The sequence below is a fragment of the Geotrypetes seraphini genome, chromosome 4, assembly GCF_902459505.1.
Source record: "Geotrypetes seraphini chromosome 4, aGeoSer1.1, whole genome shotgun sequence".
Lineage (NCBI taxonomy): Eukaryota > Metazoa > Chordata > Amphibia > Gymnophiona > Dermophiidae > Geotrypetes > Geotrypetes seraphini.
Window position 1 is genome coordinate 314,000,066 of NC_047087.1, and position 21,783 is coordinate 314,021,848.

Below are 21,783 nucleotides of genomic sequence, written 5' to 3' on the forward strand. Positions count from 1 at the left end.
GATAAAAGGACCCCTAAGGGTCCTTTTACTAAGGCGCGCTAGTGCGCACCAAATGCTAACGCGTCCATAGAATATAATGGACGCGTTAGCATGCATTAGCACTTAGCGTGCGCTAAGGGCTCCTTTTACAAAGCCCCGCTAGCGGTTTTATTGCACGCACTGGATTAGCGTGTGCTAGCCGGAAATCTAGCACCTGCTCAAAAGGAGGCGGTAGCAGCTAGCGCGTGTTAAGGCCCTAACGCGACTTTGTAAAAGGAGCCCTAAGACTCGCTAGCGCGCCTTAGTAAAAGGACCCCTAAGTTATAAAACTAAAGGGAAGTTTTTACAACTAATGATGGCTCTAGAAGTAAACATTGAATAAGGAAAGAGAAGTTCTACAGCCTAAGGGGCTCATAATCGAAAGAGAAAAACGTCCAAAAATCGGCCTAAGTCGGCACTTGGATGAACAATTCTCAAATATGTCCAAGTGCTGATACTAAAAATGGGTTTTGGACGTATTTCTAAACGGCCTAGGCCTTCATAGTGCCACTGAACAACCAAAGCTAAATGGGGAGTTTTGGGAGGAGTGTCGAGGGCGGGAGTTGGGCGGGACGTGGGCCGGCTTAGACTTAGTCGTAAGTTATACAGCCCACGATCGACGGAATTTGGACATTGTGACTTAGACCATGTAAAACATGGTCTAAGTCCCAAAAACCCACCTAAAGTCACCAGATAAGCACTGAAAACACATAAAACAGACCCTCACACACTACCCCAGTGATCACCGACCCCCTCCCCAACCCCATAAAAATCGTAATCACACCTTTAAAATTCAGCCTCCAGACCATCATTGCCTGGCATAGGAAAGCATAGTCGTCTAGCACAGAGGTGGCTTAAGCCGTTTTGAGGGTGGGTTAGGGACCCTTAGAGAGGAGGACCCATGCCCATAAGCCCCTGTTTCCACTGCATTGATACTTAAACATGTGCACTCTCTTATACACCCCCAAAACCCTTTTGTACTGGCATATAAGTGGCTCCTGCAGCCATAAGGGCTATTAGGGTGGTAGATAAGTAGGTCTAGGGGATTCTGGAGATGGTATGGGGGGCTCACCAGTAACTATAAGGGAGCTGTAGCAAGATGATGACATGGCACCCTTTTTGTGAAGTTCATAGCAGTGCCCTGTAAAGTACCCCACTATTTAGGTGCCATGTCTGGGTGTTCAGTCCATCACTTTGCAGACCCCTCCCACGTCCAACAGGACTTGTTCTAGGCGTTTTTGACTTGGAAGAAAAGTTGGACAAAAATGTGGTATAAAGATGGGATGATTTAGCGGCTTGGATGATCAGATCGGCAGGATGTATATGTAGACGATTTTCGAAATAAAAACATTTTTTGATGTATTTTTCAAAAATGTGTCCTAAGCTATTTTTTACTTTGGATGACTTGCGACTTAGACGCAAACGGACTTAGATGTTTCTTTCAATTATGCCCCTCCACTCCTCCCTACTAATAGTAATTTCTTAATTCAGCAAATGATAATATTTTAATTATTTCAGTGAGGTGGATAAATTATATCTATATCGTAAAACCAACAGAAGTTAGATTTTAATAAAAAGGATTGTTATGGTTTTTAATCTATAGTTCCTTTCAATTTAGGGTTTGTCTTATTGTGATCCGCACTAAATTTTATTTGACTAGATGTGGAATAGATTCAATCTTAATCATAGCCTCTATTGATAACTTTCCCCCTTATTTTGTAAAATAAACTGAATTGCTTTGGTTATAAAACATGAACAGTGCAACCTGAAAAGTGCTGGGGAAATATGCTTGGATTTTTTTTTTCAAATAGAAAGTAAGGGTAACCAGCCAAATTCTGTAATGAAAGATTAGTTTTAGCTGGTAGACTTAGGTAGATAATATTGCAGTACGTCAGGTATGGTAACGTTAATAACTGAACAAGAAAATTGAAAGAACTAAACTATATACAAACATGAAAATCAAATCAATTTATATAGTATGGACAAATTATATAGTATGATAGCATCACTGCAACGACAACAGACGTGGAGAAAAAGAGATCTTGGAATAGATAACACCACATAATTCAGCACAGCAAGTCTTGCAAAATGGGGTACAGCAGAGTCATTGCTCTCTCAGAAAAATTCCACAATGTTCATATCTTCAAAATGGCGGAATATTTTTCTCAATCACTAAGGGCTTCTTTTATAAAGGCGCGCTAGCTAGCCGCTACCGCCTCCTCTTGAGCAGGTGGTAGTTTTTCAGGTAGCGCGCACTAAAAATGCTAGCGCACCTTTGTAAAAGGAGCCCCAAGTAAAGTGAAGGCAAAATGTGCTGAAAAATGAAACTCTCAAGCAAAAAAATGAACCCAAATGTAAACCTGGTAGATGTTAGCTACGGAGGGGACAAGACCTCAAATGTCCCCGTGGCAAAAGCTCATGGCTTGGTTCAAGGGCACCTGTGGGGATTCTAGCCTTTGTTATTCATCTTTTGCTGGTTGAATTTGCATTTTTGAACTTTGCTGGACTGAATGGCTTGTTTTTTGCATTCCATCTGATTATCTTGTATGTTTCCTGTTTGCTTTTGGAAGTTTTTCAAACGCAGCACTTTGAATTATGTGTCTGCGTGCAGAATCTATTGTGCATTAAGTGAATTTAAAATCACAGAATATTATTTTTTTTCCACTGATAGCACATTATACACATTAAATAAGGAGGGTTTTTTGACCCATGATAATACCCTTGCCCCCTTAGGTGCCCTTGAACCAATCCATGAGCTTTGGGCACAGGGACATTTTAGGTCCTTTCCCCTTCCAGTTTTACATTTGTATTCATTTTTTCATTGAGAATATTTTTCTCAAACACAGAAATACTGCAGGACATTTGGAGCATTGAGATTAAGCATCAGATTACTGCTTCTCAATGGCCACAAATTTGGACTTAAAGGATGAGATGTATGATGTCAGCATCTATGAGACAAACTTGATTTTTCTTATTACATAGAGCTTTCTGGACCCCTGTTCGTTATGCATAAATTAGATAGTTCCAAGTCAAATAGATGTTGGCATTGCCATCTTGATGCTGGAACTTTAGATCATTTACTTTATGATTGTCCCTTGATTCTGCAGGTTGGGAGGTCTATTTGGGATCAAGTAAATAACATGTTAGAGTATCCAGTGGCTTTATCTTATGATACCATTTTATTTGGTACTCTTATGAGAGCCAAAAGTCAACTATCAATGAATAATAACAAGCTTCTGTTAGTGATGACAGGGGTTGCCATGCAGCTTACTTTAAGAAATTGCAATGAATAAATATTATTTTCCCTGATTTATACAAATGAAAGAATGGGGTGGGGGGGACGGGACACTTTATTATATGATACAAGCGTTATGAGATGTTGAAAAGATGGGAGGAAAAGGGATATTTCTATTTAATATGAATAATTGTAGAATTTCAAGTGATGTATTTAAGTTACATTGGTTGATACTTTATGGTGGACTTGATGTAAGTTATGAAAATGAATAAAGAATTAAAAAAAAAAAAAAAGAAATTGGAAAAACTGGGATAGTTTGAACTATACATTCTGGTGGGAATCCCTGTGTTATACATATAAATCGGAGCGTTGTATGGCCGTACAACAGGGACGATTGAAGAATTTGATAGAGGTGTGGGAGCCATTGACTAAATACTGTAAAGAGGGTGGGTGGGGGGGGAATGGGGTAGGGTAAGGGGAGGGAATGGAATTTTATGATTTTATGAATGGTTTCATGAAGGTTTGATTTATTTGTTTGTATATTAGCTGGGAGGGTGGGGGAAATTTCTTTGTTGCAGTAATATTTGAAAGTTTGCTGCGCTTATTATACAATGTACATATATGTGACTCATTTATGGCGCATTTGTAGTTTGAAAATCAATAAAGAATTAAAAAAAAAAGAAATATTGCAGGATGCGTTAAAGCTGATTCAAGGCGTCATTCAAAAAGCAAAATTTCACCGGCCAGACTTGACCGCAGCCCTGTTTCACCCAAAGCTATTTCTGGCACAAGTCCTCCTCTGAACCATCACATTAGAACCAAAACACAAAAGGAAAATGGAAAAAATTGTCCTGTTTAAGGTTCACCAGCGATTAGCAGCTTCCACCCACTGTTTAGCTAAATAAATCTGGTCAGGCGTTAATTCAGCTGCACCCAACACAGCGTTCCTCCGCACAGTGTCAAGATGTCACCACAAAAAGCAGCTCCTCTCTCTTACATTTGACAATAGTAAACTTGCTGCCCAGTCCAAATCTTCAATAATGCTGGCAATCAAATCATCAAGATTTCCTATTGCAGCAAATAACAGCTGCCGAAAAAGATTTTCTGGTCCAGCATCCACACAATGTCATGACATCATCCTCATAGGGATACATACTATATAAATTGATTTGACTTTAAAATTAATAACTGCATAGGAAAAGCTGCCTGATCTAAGGACAATCATAAATGAATAACCAGTCTCATTAAAAAAAAAATCTTCCTGAACTACCTATTAATTTGTGATAGAAATGTTAATTTAGAATCAATAATCCTTCCTAGGTACAGGTAGGAAACTCATATTTGGGATCGCTCTGTTCCCTAAGGTAATTTTACTTAGAAAGCAGTCTTCTGCCTCAAAAGAGATGATTGTGGCCTCAGTCTTTTTATAATTAATGAATAAACCATCATTTTGACGATAGTCCTCTATAGTGGAGAAGGCATGAGCCCAAACAGAATTAGAAACATCTACAGTGTAGAAAAAGTAGCAAAGAACATGATGATATCAGCACACCGTCTATAACTAATAGAGAGTGGATCAAGCAAAGGGCACATTAGCAACAGTATAGGTTAAAAATATGGCAGAAATGGAGGATGCCTGAAGAATCGCTTTGCTTTTCAGAGAACTAATTGGATACACCAGTTCTTGTCTTGACAAATTGTTCACATCCAATTAGGAAAGTACCTTTGCCACTGACGTCAAATGAATAAAGCCTATCAAGAAGTATTTATTTTGAATCAAAGGCAGATGTTAAATCAATAAACCCAAATTTTAAAAAGCAGTACAAAGAGACTCGAGTCCTGTTATAACAGCGCCCAGTAAAGAAGCCGGTAACGTTTCACAGCTATGGTCTTTGCAGAAACTCTTTTGGTGTTGATTCAGCACTCTGTAATGCTCAAAAAACTCAAGTCATCTGGCATTTTACTGCTTCATCCCATAATGCTTGATTACAGATCAGTCTCTATAATCGAGCAATTCTATAAGAAACTAAACTAAACCTTAAGTTTGTACACCGCATCATCTCCATAAAGATAGAGCTCGGCACGGTTTACAGGTAATTCAATAAATGAGGGAAGGACATAATAAGAAATTAGAGGTTAAGAAGAGGATAGCTAGCTTTACATTTTCAATAGATAGCTTTACGTTTTGGAGAAAAGCCAGGTTTTCAGATGCTTTCGGAGTAATTGGAATGAGCCTAGGTTCCGAAGCGGGGCAGGGAGGTTATTCCAAAGCTCAGTGAATTTAGTTAGGCCAACTCTCCACTTTGCTGATAGCGACTCCAGACTCCAGAACATTCAGAAAAGAAATAAAAAACCCCCAAAAACCTACTACCCAACAATTCCTTGAAATCAACCTAACACCATCACTATTCTCAAAAACAATCTAATGCCTCTTTGAACCAACCTCACTATCCTTAAATTCCTCTGGAAATGGCCAGATATATCTTTATGCAATCCGCCTTGAACCGCAAGGTATTGGCGGAATAGAAATCACTAATGTAATGTAATTAGGCACTGTTCAGCGCGATTCAAGTAAATTTGGGTGCTGTTTAATGAATCAACGCTGAGCAGCACCTATTTTGGAAGCGTCCAATAAATAGGCCAGCCCTAGGCACAACTAAAAGTTAGACGCCTATATGAGCGCTTAAGCACACTTAAGAGCAGTGATTCTGCAACAAGGCGCCTAACACGGAGCCACGCCCACGCCTAACATACATAGCTCCTATTTTTTTTAAGGCTGCCTACATTTTTAGAGGCGCCTTGTTACAGAATCACTCTTTCTTGACACGTGCCCTAAGTTTCAATTATTACTGATTAAAAAGCTTAATTGAGCTTGTTAATCAATTTCGATAGGCGCCTCCAAAATAGGGGCCTAACATTAGGCGCCGGTTACAGAATTTGGGCCAATATGTTCAGATTTTTCTTCAAGACTGGACAAATCATAGAATGTTTCAACACCATCGGGCCCTTCTTTCCCAGAATGCAGGAATTCACTAATGCACTTACTAATCCTGCCTCCTAATTCTGTAACATTTTAATGGTATTAATTGATATAGTATCTAATAGACAGATAGAGGAGGACATTATTAGAAATCAAAGTAATTATCTCAATTGATGAAATAAGTCTGAATTCATGCCACCTCATGCTGATTGTACGACCAATAGGTCGGAAGCCAAGACGTCATTGGCCATGAGCAATAGAGAACAGTTGAACTGCTTCATTAATGCTTTAATGTTTCTTCGCTTCTATTTTCCTCTGCTTATAACTCCTTATTGCTTCAATGCGCTGCATTCTCTCTATTCACGGCAGTTTTGGTTCCTGAAAATCTTTGCGAGCCTTGAATTTGCGAATAACAAAACATGTGTCTATGGGAAAATAGATGTTGGGTTCCAGCCATACAAAATCACAGAAGGTGGATCCTATAGGAAAAACAGGGTTAGGCTTCTGCATGGAACAGCACTTGACAAAAAAATGGGGTCCTTTTATCAAGCTGCGGTAGGGGTTTAATGCGCGTTAAACCGCCTGCCGCGCTAGTTGTTTAGCCGGCTGCGGGGGTTAGCATGTGATGAAATGTCCGACGTGCTAACCCCGCTAGCGCAGCTTGATAAAAGGACCCCCATATAGAACATTCAGAATGCTGTAACATAATTTTTTTTTTTTTTTTGCAGTACTGATTGGTGGCCGTTTTTAGAAGCAAAAGTGAAAGCAAAGAAGGCCGATTTTTAAATATCTGGAACATAGCGCGAATGATGAATAGTGGGGTCACAATTTGCTGCCTAACACCCAGAAATACAAGACCGTATTTGTGTTTATTTATTTATACCCTGCCTTTCCCAAGGCGGGTCACAATAGAGAATCCCATATCTCCGCTAGTTATATCTTTGTCAGTGTGACATCTTTTTTGACATTAGAGCAGGAAAAAACATTATTTACAATGTCCAATGTGACATGGACAAGAGGACATGGGCTGAAGCTAAGGGGGGACAAGTCCAGGACAAATATCGGGAAGTTCTGTTTCACGCAACGAGTGGTGGACACCTGAAATGCTCTCCCAGAGGAGGTTATTGCGGAATCCACCGTTCTAGGATTTAATGATAAGTTAGATGTACATCTCCTTATGAGAGGCATAAAGTGACATGGGTAAGGGTAATCTAGATGCACATCTCCTTATGAGAAGCTCAGAGTGATATGGGGACTAAAACTATGCCAGGGTACACCTGGCGGGGCCTCCGCGTGTGCGGATCGCCAGACTTGATGGACCTAGGGTCTGTTCCGGGGATGGCGCTTCTTATGTTCTTAAATTGATACGGGCCATCTTACTACAGATAATATACCAAATCTTTGCAACAGTAACTCTGGTAAAGCACTCGATTAAACATATGCATGGATGAGGGTTGCAAAGCTGAAACACCTAAATGGGAAAGTAATTTAAAGGAATGAGTAGGCCATTTAGGGCAGCTCGAATTGATGTGCCATGAATGCTGCTAGAACACTTTGGATTTCTGCACAAAGTACACTTTTAATCCATCGGAAACCTAAAATACTTTTTAAACAATATTCTACTCCCTCCTCCCCCCCCCCAGGGAAGCTCACCAGACTTTATGGGCAGATTGTATAGTTTGCACAGGAGGCTATTCTTAAAACTGTGCATATTGGGGGGGGAGGGATTCTATAAATGATAAAAAAAAAGCATGCTTTTTAGACCAGCACTTAGATCTGATTCTTACACCTAAAGATGAGCACACAGAGACAACCCCAATAACCTTCCTGGCAGATTAGTTGGGCCATAATGATATTTTTCTGTCTTCATGTTATTGTGTGGAATAGAAAATATAACATATACTAGTGTTTAAGCCCGTTACATTAACGGGTGCTAGAATAGATGTGTAGACTTTTAGCACAATGGGTCGCTGAGGCGTTTCTTTCTTTCTTACTTTATGTTTTTGTTCTCTCTCCCTGCCCCCTTTTTTTTTCTTTCTGTCTCTGTCCCCCTGTATGTCTCTGTCTGTCTCTTCCCTGTTCCACACCTTCCCCCCCCTCCCCGTCTTACTGTCTCTCTCCCTGGCTGTCTGTCTGTCTTTCTTTCTTTCTGTATGTTCTCCCTTCATTTTACCTCCCATGTCCCCTGTCCAGCAGTAGCCTTTTTCCCAATCACACCACTCCCCCCAAAGAAAACCAATTAAAACCCTCTCCCCAAATGGAAGCAAGATTGTTCCCTTCCCCCCTTCCTAAAGTAATGTAAGATCGTTCACTGATTCCCCAGCACACACACCACCCAAATTAAATCAAAATATTTCCCTTCCCCAAACAGGCTTATTTGAGAAGGGGCTCGGCGCAAGCCATCCTGTTGAGACTTGGAAACCGCCTCGCGCAGAATGCAACCGCCACGGGCCTAGGGTGTAGGCGCCAGTGACAGCAGGTTACCTGACCACCAAGGTCGGGCCCCCCAGTGAGGCAGCAGGTATTGAGGCGCTGGGGCAGTGCAGAAGAGGAGGAAGATGGGTGTGTGGCTCTCTTGTCTTTCTTTCCTCCTCCTTTCTCTCCTGCTCCCACAGTCTCTAGAACCCTTTTGTGAACTTTTCGCGCGAGAGAGCGCGATAGCGGGGCCGAGGCGGATGCCAGGGATGCGCAGCGGGACTTCTTTTCGGCGTCAGTGAGGCAGGAGAGGTTGGAGAGGGATTTTTGCCTGCGCAGGTTTGAGCCGGCCGCCGGCCGGAACACCTTCAGCTCGCCAGTCCCGCGCAGGGGCAATGGCCAACCCTCCGCCAGGGCCTTCAGGAGAGTCCTCAGCGGCTCGGAACTACAAACAAAGAAGGGATGGCGTCTCTGCTGCCGAACTTCTTGCCTCCCACCCCCTTCCCTCCGGCTCCGATGCATTGGAGGGCCGCGAGTGTGGGGCAGTTGTAGGCGCGCATGCGCACTCCTTCCTCCACGGACATACAGATCAGGGAACACACAGGTAGGAGTGCGCATGCGCGCTTAGCATTTTATAATATTAGATGTGACTAGCACTGTCCCCTCTAAGCGGAGCAGGAGTTCTCCAACAACATTGCTGCCAGTGGGGGTTAGTGCTTCAATACAGTCAAACCTTGCTTTGCGAGCATAATTCGTTCCAGAAGCATGCTTGTAATCCAAAGCACTCGTACATCAAAGTTAATTTCCCCACAGGAAATAATGGAAACTTTAATACAAAATATGTACTTGTATTGCAAGACCTTGCGCTTTTCGAACAGTCACTACACTGCGGGTGAATTGGGCGTGATTCTTTTATTACGTTCAGCCGCACTCAGCCTGAGATGTGCATGCTTGAACTGCGGGCGCTTGTATTACGCTCGGCCGCGCTCAGCAATGCGATGTGACACGGGTATATTGTGCGTACTTGACACGCCACACGTATACGTGCTTGTGCTGTAAGACAACGCTCGTTTATTGAGTTAAAACTGAATAAAATGTTTTGCTCGTCTTGCAAAAGACCACGCGACTCGCTCTCCAAGGTTTGACTGTATTGTGTTTTCAATTGCTAGGGACAGGCAAGTGCCCTGGAGTCCTGCAGCGCTCGCCTGTCCATCACTATTGAAAATATGATTGTGAAACAGTACACCCCCTCCCCTTTACCCACTGACAGCAGTGTTGTTGGAGGACTCCTGCTCCGCTTAGAGGGAACAGTGCTGATTACCCACACCTGTTTTGTAAGTCCTAATGTTACTGGGAATTGTCGGTTTTACTCTGTTTATAGGTTTTAGTTCTTTGCTTTGGAAAATTACTTAGCATTCAGTTAAATATTGCTGCCACATTATGCATGCTCTAAATATAATATTTGTAATTGCAGGCTGCCAGTGTAATGGCCACAGTACATGCATCAATGGTAATGTGTGTGAACAGTGCAAGAACCTGACTACGGGAAAACAGTGTGAGGTGTGCATGCCGGGTTACCATGGGAACCCCACCAATGGAGGAGAATGTGAGGGTAAGTGTCCTTATGAGAGGAAATCTAAAGTCTTCTCAGTTTGTCCCTGCGTCCCAGGACTGTGGTATGTAGGTTTGGTAAAATCACTGCTTTGCTTTCGATAAATTGCAAAAAAATGCTTTGCAGACATTGGAAATAATGACCCACTGTGCCTCGTTCTCCTGTTTTCTGTGGCACTACACCCTTGCTTTCTTGCTGCTGAGGATGCTTTGTGACTGTCTGACGACTTCTTGAATTCTGTTATTATCTTTTCCCTCACTTCCTCCATATGGAGTTGATTCCCTCCGATCTTGGAACTCAGGGCATGTTTTCAGTTGGTTTCTGCAGAATGATTAATCTTGCTTATTATTTTAGTCCTTGTAGATAAAGTTCTCCTTTCAGATCTGTGTTCATTCGGCCTGATACTCTGGTGGTGATCAGAGTTTTGCTGACTGCAACCAGTGTTAAAACCTGGCAATTCAATGTTGGTCCATGTCCAGACACTGGTATTGAATTTCCAGAGCTGGGAACACATAGCTGGTTAAGTGCTATATTTACCACATAATGAGCTATAGATTATCACATAAAGACAGGACTTTTATTCTGTCCTATTTATGCAGTTAAACTGCCTATCCCACGGCTTCTTGAATTCAGACACAGTCTCTGTCTCCACCACCTCTTCGGAGAGACTATTCCACTCATCAACCACCCTTTCTATAAAAGAGTATTTCCTTAGATTACTTCTGAGCCTATCACTGCTTAACTTCATCCTATGCCCTCTTATTTCAGAGCTTCCTTTCAAATGAGACTCGACTCATGCGCATTTTCGCCACGTAGGTATTTAAATGTTTCTATCATTTCTCCCCTCTCCCACCTTTCCTCTAAAGTATACAGATTGAGATCTGTAAATCTGTCCCCATAGTCCTTATGATGAAGACCATGAACTATTTTAGAAGCCTTCCTCTGGACCGACTCCTTCCTTTTTACATCTTTTTGAAGGTGCGGCCTCCAGAATTGTACACAATATTCTAAATGAGTTCTCACCAGAGCCATTTTTACAGGGGCATCAATACATCCTTTTTCCTGCTGGCCATATCTCTCTCTATGCACCCTAGCATCCTTCTGGCTTTCACCGTCACCTTTTCAACCTGTTCGGCCACGTTAAGATCATCACATACAATCATGCCCAAATCCTGCTCTTCTGTCGTGCACATAAGTTCTTCACCCCCTAAACTGTACATTTCCTTTGGGTTTTTGCAGCCCATGACCTTGCATTTCTTAGCATTAAATTTTAGCTGCCCAATTTCAGACCACTCTTCAAGCTTCGCCAGATCTTTCTTCATGTTATTCACGCCATCCAGCGTGTCTACTCTAGTGCAGATTTTGGTATCATCTGCAAAGAGGCAAATCTTACCCGACAACCCTTCAGTAATATCATTTATAGAAATGTTAAAAAGAACAGACCCAAGAACAGAACCTTGAGGCACACCACTGGTAACATCCCTTTCCTCAGAGCGACCTCCATTGATCACTACCCTCTGTCGCCTTCCACTCAAACAGTTCCTGACCCAGCCCGTCATTTTGGGATCCATCCCGAGGGCACTCAGTTTATTTATTAAACGTCTGTGTGGAACACTGTCAAAGGCTTTGCTAAAATCTAAATACACCACATCTAACGCACTCTCTCTACCCAATTCTCTGGTCACCCAGTCAGAGAAATTGATCGGATTTGTCTGACTAGGCCAATCTCTAGTGAATCCGTGTTGCCTCTGGTCCTGTAATCCACTGGATTCCAGAAACTTCACCATTCTCTGTTTTGAAAGCATTTCCATTAATATTCTTACCACAGAAGTCAGAATTAGTGGCCTGTAAATCTAAGAGAGTTAGCTTGTCACAGTCAGGAGAACCAGGAGAGAATGAAAGCATAATCAAATCTCCTGATAAAGGGCAGCCGCCTACACCTATACTGCCTCAGAGCAGGGAGAAATAAGCCCCAGAACATTTGAGAGGTGTACACTTAAGCATACCAGATGCGGATGTCCCTCTCATCCTAGACAATAGGGGTGCGTTAACCAAAGCCAGATAAATGAACACTAGCTGAGAAAGCAAAACCCACCATCCTGTCATCTGAGAAGCAGGAGGTAGAAATAAAAGTGTCTAGTACAATGGGAGAGAGGGGATATGATAGAGACGTTTAAATATCTCTGTGGCGTTAATGTACAGGAGGTGAGTCTTTTTTTCAAATGAAGTAAAGGTCCAGAAGGAGAGGGCATAGGATGAAGTTAAGGGGTGATAGGCTCAGGAGTAATCTAAGGAAATACTTTTATGCAGAGAGGGCGGCAGATACTTAGAATAGTTTCCCTGTAGAGGTAGTAGAGAATAGAGAATGACAGGGGGACAAATTTTTCCCATCCCCATGGGAACTCATTTTCCCGTCCCCAATAGTTCTTTTTGTGTCCCTGCCCCATTCCTGCAAGCTCCGTCCTCATCTGCACAAGCCTCAAACACTTTAAAATCATAAGTGTTTGAGGCTTGTGCGGTTAAGGCAGAGCTTACAGGAATGGGACGGGACAGGAAAATTGAGTTTTGACGGGGACATATTTTTAGTGGAGGCAAAAACTGTCTAAATTCAAAAAAGCATTGGACAGTCATGTGGGATCTCTTAGGGAGAGGAGGAGATAGTGAATGTTGCTTTTATCTGCCATCATGTTTCATGTTTCTAATTCCCAGTATCAGTAAATTCAGAGAATGAGACAGACATATGGAGAAGTCCGTTGTACAGATTCCATTCTGACTGAGATAGCTTAAACAGAGATAATGTTTATTTGTAGCATCCTACTTTCACTGATGGTGAGAAATCCAGTTTCAGCAAGTAAAGGCACACAGAAAGAGAGAGAAATTCTGTGACACAGATTTTATACAAAGGATCCCAATTGTTATTCCTCACATTGGCACTTGATTGCCTACAGGGGAGACACAGAGCGAGTTCTGTCACCCTTCTGCTGCCAGTCCGTGTAATAATTGATTGTGGTCAGTGTTGAGCCCAGCTTCATGTGGTTCTGAGTCGAAGATAGCATTTACTAAAGTGCTCCAGGCCAACATTCTGAGCAAACTGTGTGATTTTTCCAGTGGTTTGTGAAGCTTTTTCTGTGACAGAAGTTTTTACCATGCTCAGGTCATGTATGCTGCTTCGTTCAAGCATTTACCACACTCAGAACATGGAAATGGTTTCTCTCAGCTGTGAATGCGTTAGTGGGTTGTCTATATTTCATCTTATGGAAGCTTTGGTCACAATCTGTATATAAATATGGTTTATTTTTTTTAAACATAACCTAAGCAGTTTACAAGATACGTACACAGTTTTTAAAAACAATACAAAGAATATTTAAAAAACCTGTCTATCAGTATTATTAAAGTGAGCAGCTTTCAAGAAAAGACCCCTCTAAAAAAAAGTCTGTGTCTTTTCTCTGGTGGATTGGGGACATTTATTAAATGCAAATTCTATATATGGCACCTTAAGTTCCGCATTCATAGCGGTGTGCACAGCCGATTTGCGCGTACAACTTAATTGGCCTAATCGGCACTGACAGTTGGCAAGTAACACCTCATAATTGATGCTGATTGGCACAAATTAAAAGTTAACGCATACAACTTGGAAAGTGCAATGCTATAAAAAGTATGCGCCCGTTCTAGTGTGTGAATTTAAACGAGGAGGGAGATGGGTGGAACAGGACCCGACAGCTTACCTCAGGGAGGAAGGGATTGCTGCTGTCCCGGCTCGCCTCAACACCTCACTGGACCACCAGGGTTTAAGGTGGACCCAAATATAAACAGAGCCCCCCATGTTTTGGCCATTTCTCCCCCCCCCAAAAAAAATCTCAGTTTATATTCTAAAATGTACGATGGGCGCCTGTGTGTCTCTGTAATGTGGCAGAAATCACACCTTCCTTGAAACCACAGACACTGAATTCTTCTGCATATTTATAAACAATGATTAATAACGATCTCATCTGTGTTCACTCTTCCAAAACTCCTTGCCTACACTTACCTATAGCTATATAAAATGGTAACTTGCCAACTCATATATCCCCTGTAGTAGTTCTATTGCAAGAGCCCTCCAAGGTTTGCGTTTTTGTTCTGCATCTGTGCTGTAATCATTTATTGACTATGCCTATATTATTCTTGTTGCAACTGGATTTAATAAATGTAAACTGCTTTAGTTGTACCACAGAAAGTTGGTGTATCAAATCCATGACCTTTTACCTCTTTATACTTTCTTGGAAGAACACTTGAGAAAGGCAGTAAATAAATCCTAATAAATAAATCTGTCTCCTGAGTTGTAAGGGTAAAGTGCAGGACCTTAAAGGTATTTTGAGGCTGTTCCTTACTATTTTATTTATTTATTTATGACATTTTTTAACCTAAGCCAGTGTTCTTCAACCACCGGTCCATGGACCAGTGCCGGTCCACAGAAATTTCCTGCTGGTCCACAGAGCAGCACGTGCATCAGGCCCAAAACAGTGTTCTTCAACCACCGGTCCACCGTGCGATCGATGCGGCGTTATCTTCGAGCCAGCTCCCTCTTCCTAACTGATTCAGTGCACAAAGCCAGGGGCATCCTGCGCCTGAACTGAAAGCCTTCTCTCTGATGTTGCAACATCAGAGGGAAGACTTCCAGATGAGGCACGTACGTGCAAGGTGCAATTAGTACTATTATGGGGGCGGGGTCTGGGGTGGAGATTGGGGAGAGATGGGTGGGGTCTGGCCCACAACTTAGCCCCGTGTTCTTCAACCGCCGGTCCACGGACCGATGCCTGTGCACAGAATAATTCTTTTATTTCTGCCGGTCCATGGGTGTAAAAAGGTTGAAAAACACTGACCTAAGCGGTTTCCAAAAACACATACGTAATTATCAAACAACACACAGCATGTATAAAAGCCAACAGTCTATATATTCATGACAGCATTATTCCTTAACTAAAAGCTTCTATGAACAATGGAGTTTTCAAAACCTTTTTAAAATTCAGAAATTGATCTCAGTGGTCCTGTCATTTATTCCACAGCACTCCTCCTGCTACTAATGACCTAAGGGGTCATTAGTAAACTTGCAGCTGCCATCAGAAGACTTATAACGTAATAATAATAATAAACCGCACTACCACAAATAGTTCAGAGCGGTTTACAGAAGAAGAGACTGTATACGGACAGCAATAATACAAAAAACTTTCCAAAATTACATTAGCATGGTAAGATGAATCGAGTATCTGGGAATGTTTTAGGAATGCATCAAGGCAGAAGTGGAGTCATAGGAATTGGTCAAAGAGATAAGTTTTGATTGACTTCCTGGAAGTTTGATCAGAAAATGTGTTTGAAATAAAGTTGGTTAAACGTTTCTTCCATTTGCCTGCTTGGAATGATAGTGTTCGATCGAGGAATCTCTTGTAGATACAGCCCTTCAAAGATGGAAAAACGAGCAAGTAAGCGCTACGTATACAGCTTGTGCCTGGAAATTCGAAATGGTGAGACAGGCAGATTGGGGATGATCCTGTTATGGTTTTGAAGCAAAGACAAGCAAACTTAAAGATGACCCTTTGCTTCCACAAGCAGCCAGTGCAGATTTTTCTAATATGAGCTTATATGAGCCGAAGCTGTAGGAAGTTTGTTGCTTGGGAAAGGAGACTGGGAGAACGAGAGGGCACTCTCTAAAGTTAAAAGGGACAAACGTAAGGAAGTTCTTTACCCAGAGAGTGGTGGAAAACTGGAACACTCTTCCGGAGGCTGTTATAAGGGATTCAAGACCAAGTTAGACGAGTTCCTGCTGAACTGGAGCGTATGCAGGTAGGGCTGGTCTCGCTTGGGGCACTGGTCTTTGACCTAGGGGCCACAGCGGGAGCAGACTGCTGGGCACGGTGGACCACTGGTCTGACCCAGCAGCAGCAATTCTGTGTGGCGCAGTGGTTGGATCTACAGCCTCAGCACCCTGGGGTTGTGGGTTCAAACCCCGCGCTACTCCTTGTGACCCTGGGCAAGTCACTTAATCCTCCATAGCCCCAGGTACATTAGATAGATTGTGAGCCCACCGGGACAGATAGGGAAAATACTTGAGTACCTGATTGTAAAAACCGCTTAGATAACCTTGATAGGCGGTTTATAAAATCCTAATAATAATTAAAAAAAATCTTATCTTCTTAAGACTGCGTTTTCTTTGAATAGTCACTTTTTTGTGGAATATAGGCTGTTTAGCAACATGAATGGGCATAGGATTCATTGTCTATTCCATTGGGGGGGGGAGAAAATATTGCTATACATTTCTGGAAAACTGTGTAGCTTGACTTCCTGTCTGGGGTCTGTGGGAAAGAATAGCGACCTGGAACGAGCTTGTGGACAGTTTCACCCTTTCTTATGGTACATCAAGAGTGGGGGGGCTTCAGTAGACTTCCACTGGTGCCACCACCTTCCCAAACTTTTGTGACCAGCACTTCTCTTAAGCTTAAGCCAACCAAGTTCATTCTCTTTGTGTTCAAGAACTATGAGGATTAATGCTTACCCTTATTGGCAGTTGCACATTTTTCTGATGCTTTATGAAGCTGTAAATAATTCTTAACAGTTCCCTTGCTTCCTGGTGTTGACAAAATGCTCTTTTTGCTGTCTTTAGCACCTCTCTGGCAATATGATGCATGAAAGTGTTTTTTTATTCTTCAGGGATACATTAGCTATGTAATCAAATACGCACTCTTGTCACCTTTAGTAAATTATGTTTAGGGAAAAATCAATTGATAAGATCTTTAAAAAAACACAAAACACTTAGTTCTTCCTAGTGCTGGATTGCTAAGTCAGTTCATTTGCTGTATTCCTTTAGGTGGGGAAGGGATGGGATGGGAAGGCGGACTGTATCCCTCATTATAATAATTGTGACACATATGCACCGTGTTTTTAAAGGCATTTTAGCAAGTTTATTACAAATCTATGCTGTATCTCATATAGCATTTCATGATGTTAGAAACATTGCATCGACCTATGCAGTAAAACAGTGGTGAACCCCCCCCACCCAGATTTGCTGTGCAGTTTGATATTATTTGGGGGCCTTCTTTTGATGTGTTTGTCAACCCACCGCAGTCCCAGCAAAGTTTAATTTATTTCTTCACATGCTAAGGCATATTTACTAAGCCAGTCGTCATTGTCTGGGAATCTATTCCTCATATTGAGTATAGATATTATACTTCTGATGCAGGCATGCACTGAAACGTGTCCAATAAACTTCTTTTTGTGTGTCATACTGGTGTTTGCATCTTTTTTTGGCATCCTGCTGCTTCTAGTTTCTCACACCAAGTCATTAGTTGTTCATCACTTGTGTATCTTTGCCACTATTCTGACAGGGTAATTATATAAGGCATCTCTAGTGCAATAGTGTATCATTCTGGATGGACAGGTACTATCCCCATGCTCGCGAACCCTACAGAAAGAATTCAGTCCAGCTTTTGAATCATTCCTCCTTCACTAGAGCCGTGTTTCTCAACTTCTTCAAGCCAAGTACCCCCTAAGTCTAAGAAATATCAGCTGAGTACCTCCAACCAAGCTCCGCCCCAGACCTGCCCAAGCTCCGCCCCAGACACCACCCCCATAATAATAGTACTAATTGTAATGCAATTTCTTCCATTCATTTTTCTTAAACACACAATACAATCTTATTAACAATACATAAATACTCCAGCTGATGAGGACCCTCAAGCTTTATCAGCTGAGGACTTCCTCTGAAAGTAACCCAGGGGTCCCTTTTGCCAAGTCTGGCAGGCAGCAGCAGCAGCGTCCCTGAGTCACAGATGCTGGCACCTCAGTGGCTCAGAGATTTTGCCAGTGACTGCTGTGTTTGGTGGAAGGAAGTTCTGGTCACCTTTGGAGGAGGTCCTTAGCTGGTGGTGCTTGCGGATCCCCACCAGCCATAGCAAGGGTCAGCAAGTACTTCAACACTGGAGAAATAAAACTAGAAATGCATATCCTTTTCTTTTGAACACAATACAAAGATATCTGCTATATACATCTTATACACGAATACAGGATGTCTGGTGTGGTACTTGGAAAAAGGAAAGAGACCTGGGAGTACTAGTCGACAAGTCGATGAAGCCGTCCGTGCAATGTGCGGTGGCTGCAAAAAGGGCAAACAGAATGTTAGGAATGATTAAGAAGGGGCTCACGAGCAGATCGGAGAAGGTTATCATGCCGCTGTACCGGGCCATGGTATGCCCCCACCTGGAATACTGCGTCCAGCACTGGTCGCCGTACATGAGGAAAGACACGGTACTACTCAAAAGGGTCCTGAGAAGAACGGCTAAAATGGTTAAGGGGCTGGAGGAGTTGCCTTACAATGAGAGATTAGAGAAACCGGGCCTCTTCTCCCTTGAAAAGAGGAGGCTGAGAGTGGACATGATCGAAACATTCAAGATAATGAAGGGAATAGACTTAGTAGATAAAGACAGGTTGTTCACCCTCTCCAAGGTAGAGAGAACGAGAGGGCACTCTCTAAAGTTAAAAGGGGATAGATTCTGTAGAAACGTAAGCAAGTTCTTCTTCACCCAGAGAGTGGTGGAAAACTGGAACGCTGTTATAGGGGAAAACATCCTCCAGAGATTCAAGATAAAGTTAGACAAGTTCCTGCTGAATCAGAACGTACGCAGGTAAAGCTAGTCTCAGTTAGGGCACGATGGATCACTGGTCTTACCTAGCAGCGGCAATTCTTATGTTCTTACATGTTCCAAAGCTATCATATTTCAGTCAATAAATTCCTTGTTTTACCTTTTCTGTCTGGAGATTTATTTTTCCATTAAGTTGGTTCCAGTTTCTCTTTTTTCTGCTTTCCTGTCTTCTGCAAATTTTTCTTCAACTTCAAGTGGTTGCTGTCCATTGGTTCCTCCTACCATGGTCCAGCATTTCTCTCTTCCTTCCCTCCCATTGTACAGCATCCTTACTCCCTTTTATCCTGGACCATTTTCCCTCTTTTTCTCCTCCCCACTCCTGCATAGCATTTCTTCCTCTCTCCTCCACCCCCATGTGCAACATGTCTCCCTCTCTTTCAATGTCTACCATCTCTCTTTCTCTCATTCCCTCCCTTGCTGCAAAGGGAGTGGGGAAAGAGAGAGAGAGTAAGGGATCCAGGGTGCATCTATCCCACTCCCTCTACAGCCACATCCAACATTTCTCTCTCTCTCATTCCTTGGACCATGTGCAGCATCTTTTGCCTCTGCTCACCAGCCCAATGCCCACCATTCCTCCTTCTGTCACCCTTCTCCAGCACCATGCCACATCTCTCCCTCCATTCCTTCCACCACTGTGTCAAACATTCCTCCTTCTTGCATCCATTTTAATATGGCCCACTGTTCCCTCTCCACCACCATATCCAACGTTTCATAATCTCATCCTTCTCTTCCCCATGCATCTCTACCTCACTCCTCTCTCTCCCTATGCCCCAAAATTATCCTCTTCTTCCTTTCCCCATGTGCACAGTCTCTTTCCTTTTCACACAGTCATGCCCAACAATTCTCCCTTTCTATTCTCTCCCCCACCTCAACATCTCTTTTCCTCCCTCCTATGTCCTCCCTCCCTTCTGAGTCCTAAGTTCATGCCTCCTCCTTCCGTGTCCAAAAGTGGTCCCTCCCTCTCTCCCTTCTGTGTCGCAAATTTGTGCCCCCCTCCCTCCTTCCAGCCTTTGTCCTGTGTTCATGTCCCCCCTCTCCCTTACTTATCCCAACGCGCTCGCTCGCTTCTTTCCTTCAGGGCCCTCCAGGTGGGCCTTCTTTTTCATGCCTTCAGCTGCAGTTGTTTTGCAGGGCTAAGGGCAGCGGCTCCTGCACATGGCTGACCCAGAAGCCTTCTCTCTGATGTTGGCTCTGACGCTGAAGGGAAGGCTTCCGGGCTGGCTTTGGTGGCGTAATGGGAGCCTACATGCAGCTTTGTGAAGGGTTGTGTGATTGGAGGGCAGGAAGAAGGAGAGACACTGTTGAGGCTCCTAGTCCGGGAGGCGTACATGAGTCAAATTGACTGCTGTGGCATCGGCAGAAGGACGAGAGGATGTGGCAGCAGCAGGAGGGTAAGATATGGTGCGGTATATCCCCTGCCACTGGTATGCATACCCCCTGAGGTACACATACCGCTTGTTGAGAACCTCTGCACTAGAGGGCTCTGCTGCTCCCTTCAGTTTTTCCTTCTGCATATGAGCTGGAAGGAGTCTTTCTGATCTGCTCTGTATATGTCTTTATTTTTTGGTCCAGGCCAATTTCCTCAGCAGATATACACTGGATCTGGGTGAATGGACGCTGTCTACAATAGCCTTCCAATCCATTGTTTGTTGCTGGGGTCACCCAATGTTCAATCTGACGGCAACAGCAAGAAAAAAGAAGGTGGACTGATTCTTCAGTTGAAGACCCAAGTCCAGATGCACAAGTCTGGATGCTCTGGTCCAGCCGTGCCCAACGAACAAGCTCTTTCTCCGTGGCCCATGATAGGCTGGATACTCCACAGGATTGCAAGCCATCGGGAGAAAGTCATTCTCATTGCTCCAGATTGGTCACGCAGACTGTGGAATGCGTCTTCAGCGGGGTACTTCACATGGGCCTTCTTCCATAGGCCATATTTGTGAGGCCAAATAGACATTATGCAGAGTGCATGAGCGAGTAGAAGTTCACTATTTTCTCCACATCCTGAGGCAGCCATTTTTTGGCGAAACGCTGGCCATCATTGATGTGAGATGGACCCTTGATTGAGACTGAGATAAGTCATTCACATCATTTTGTTTCTATTTTTCCTGTAACAGTGGACGAGGATTTAAATGTATTTCACTGGTCCCCTTTGACTCCTTGTTCTCTGCATTGCACAAGGCTTATTTAGAAGCAGTCCAGTTTTTATGCCAGTGAGATAACGTTTACCCCAGTAAGATATTTCCACACTTGATTGATTTGGTTGGTGTGGGAAGGGTTCTAAGGCTTTTTCCTACCTCCTGGGCATTTTTTGCTTTAATGTCTGTGCACTAATAGAGTCCTGAGTCGAACATAGACCTGAGTTGTGTTGTTACATAGTAGTAATGCATTCTAGCTGTTTTAGTATTTCTAGAGTGTATCAGTAATAGTATAAGGGAGGTTGTCATTGTACACAGGGGAAAAGAGCCATGAAGTTTGCTACTTCTGCATGGTAGACCATTCCAAATGTCAAACTGGCAAGCATGCATCTGCAATCACATATCCAGACATTCCTTCATCCATCACCCTGGTGCCACATTGCCCTGAGCTCCACATACCCTCTCTCCCAAAGAGAGAGCAGCTGTGTTCAGAAGAGAGCAGCAAGTCAGAGAATGAAGGAGATGACGTAGATCCAGTTTACAATATCAGTGGTGCAGCTGATGAGAGAAATTCATACTATCCAAACCAAAAAGACCTCAATGACTTGATCAGACATCATGGTCTCACCAAGTCCAATGCCAACGTCTAGACTCAAACAATGAAATTTGATGGATAAAAGTGTGCAAGTCACAGATCAGAGGAAGCATCACCAAGCTTT

The 21,783-nt window shown here is 43.0% G+C and overlaps 1 protein-coding gene and 1 long non-coding RNA gene across 2 annotated transcripts in view; one reads left to right on the top strand and one right to left on the bottom strand.

Annotated features, from left to right (window-relative positions):
* The window catches only part of ATRNL1 (attractin like 1), a 1,517,170-nt gene that overhangs the window by 625,685 nt on the left and 869,702 nt on the right, over window positions 1-21,783 (top strand). The window contains exon 19 of the mRNA XM_033941321.1: window positions 10,123-10,260. Coding sequence (XP_033797212.1) covers window positions 10,123-10,260 — 138 coding nt within the window. The remainder of the gene's footprint in view (window positions 1-10,122; window positions 10,261-21,783) is intronic.
* Window positions 1-21,783, bottom strand: part of LOC117359124 — a 138,365-nt gene that overhangs the window by 115,195 nt on the left and 1,387 nt on the right. The gene's annotated exons all lie outside the window — the stretch shown is intronic.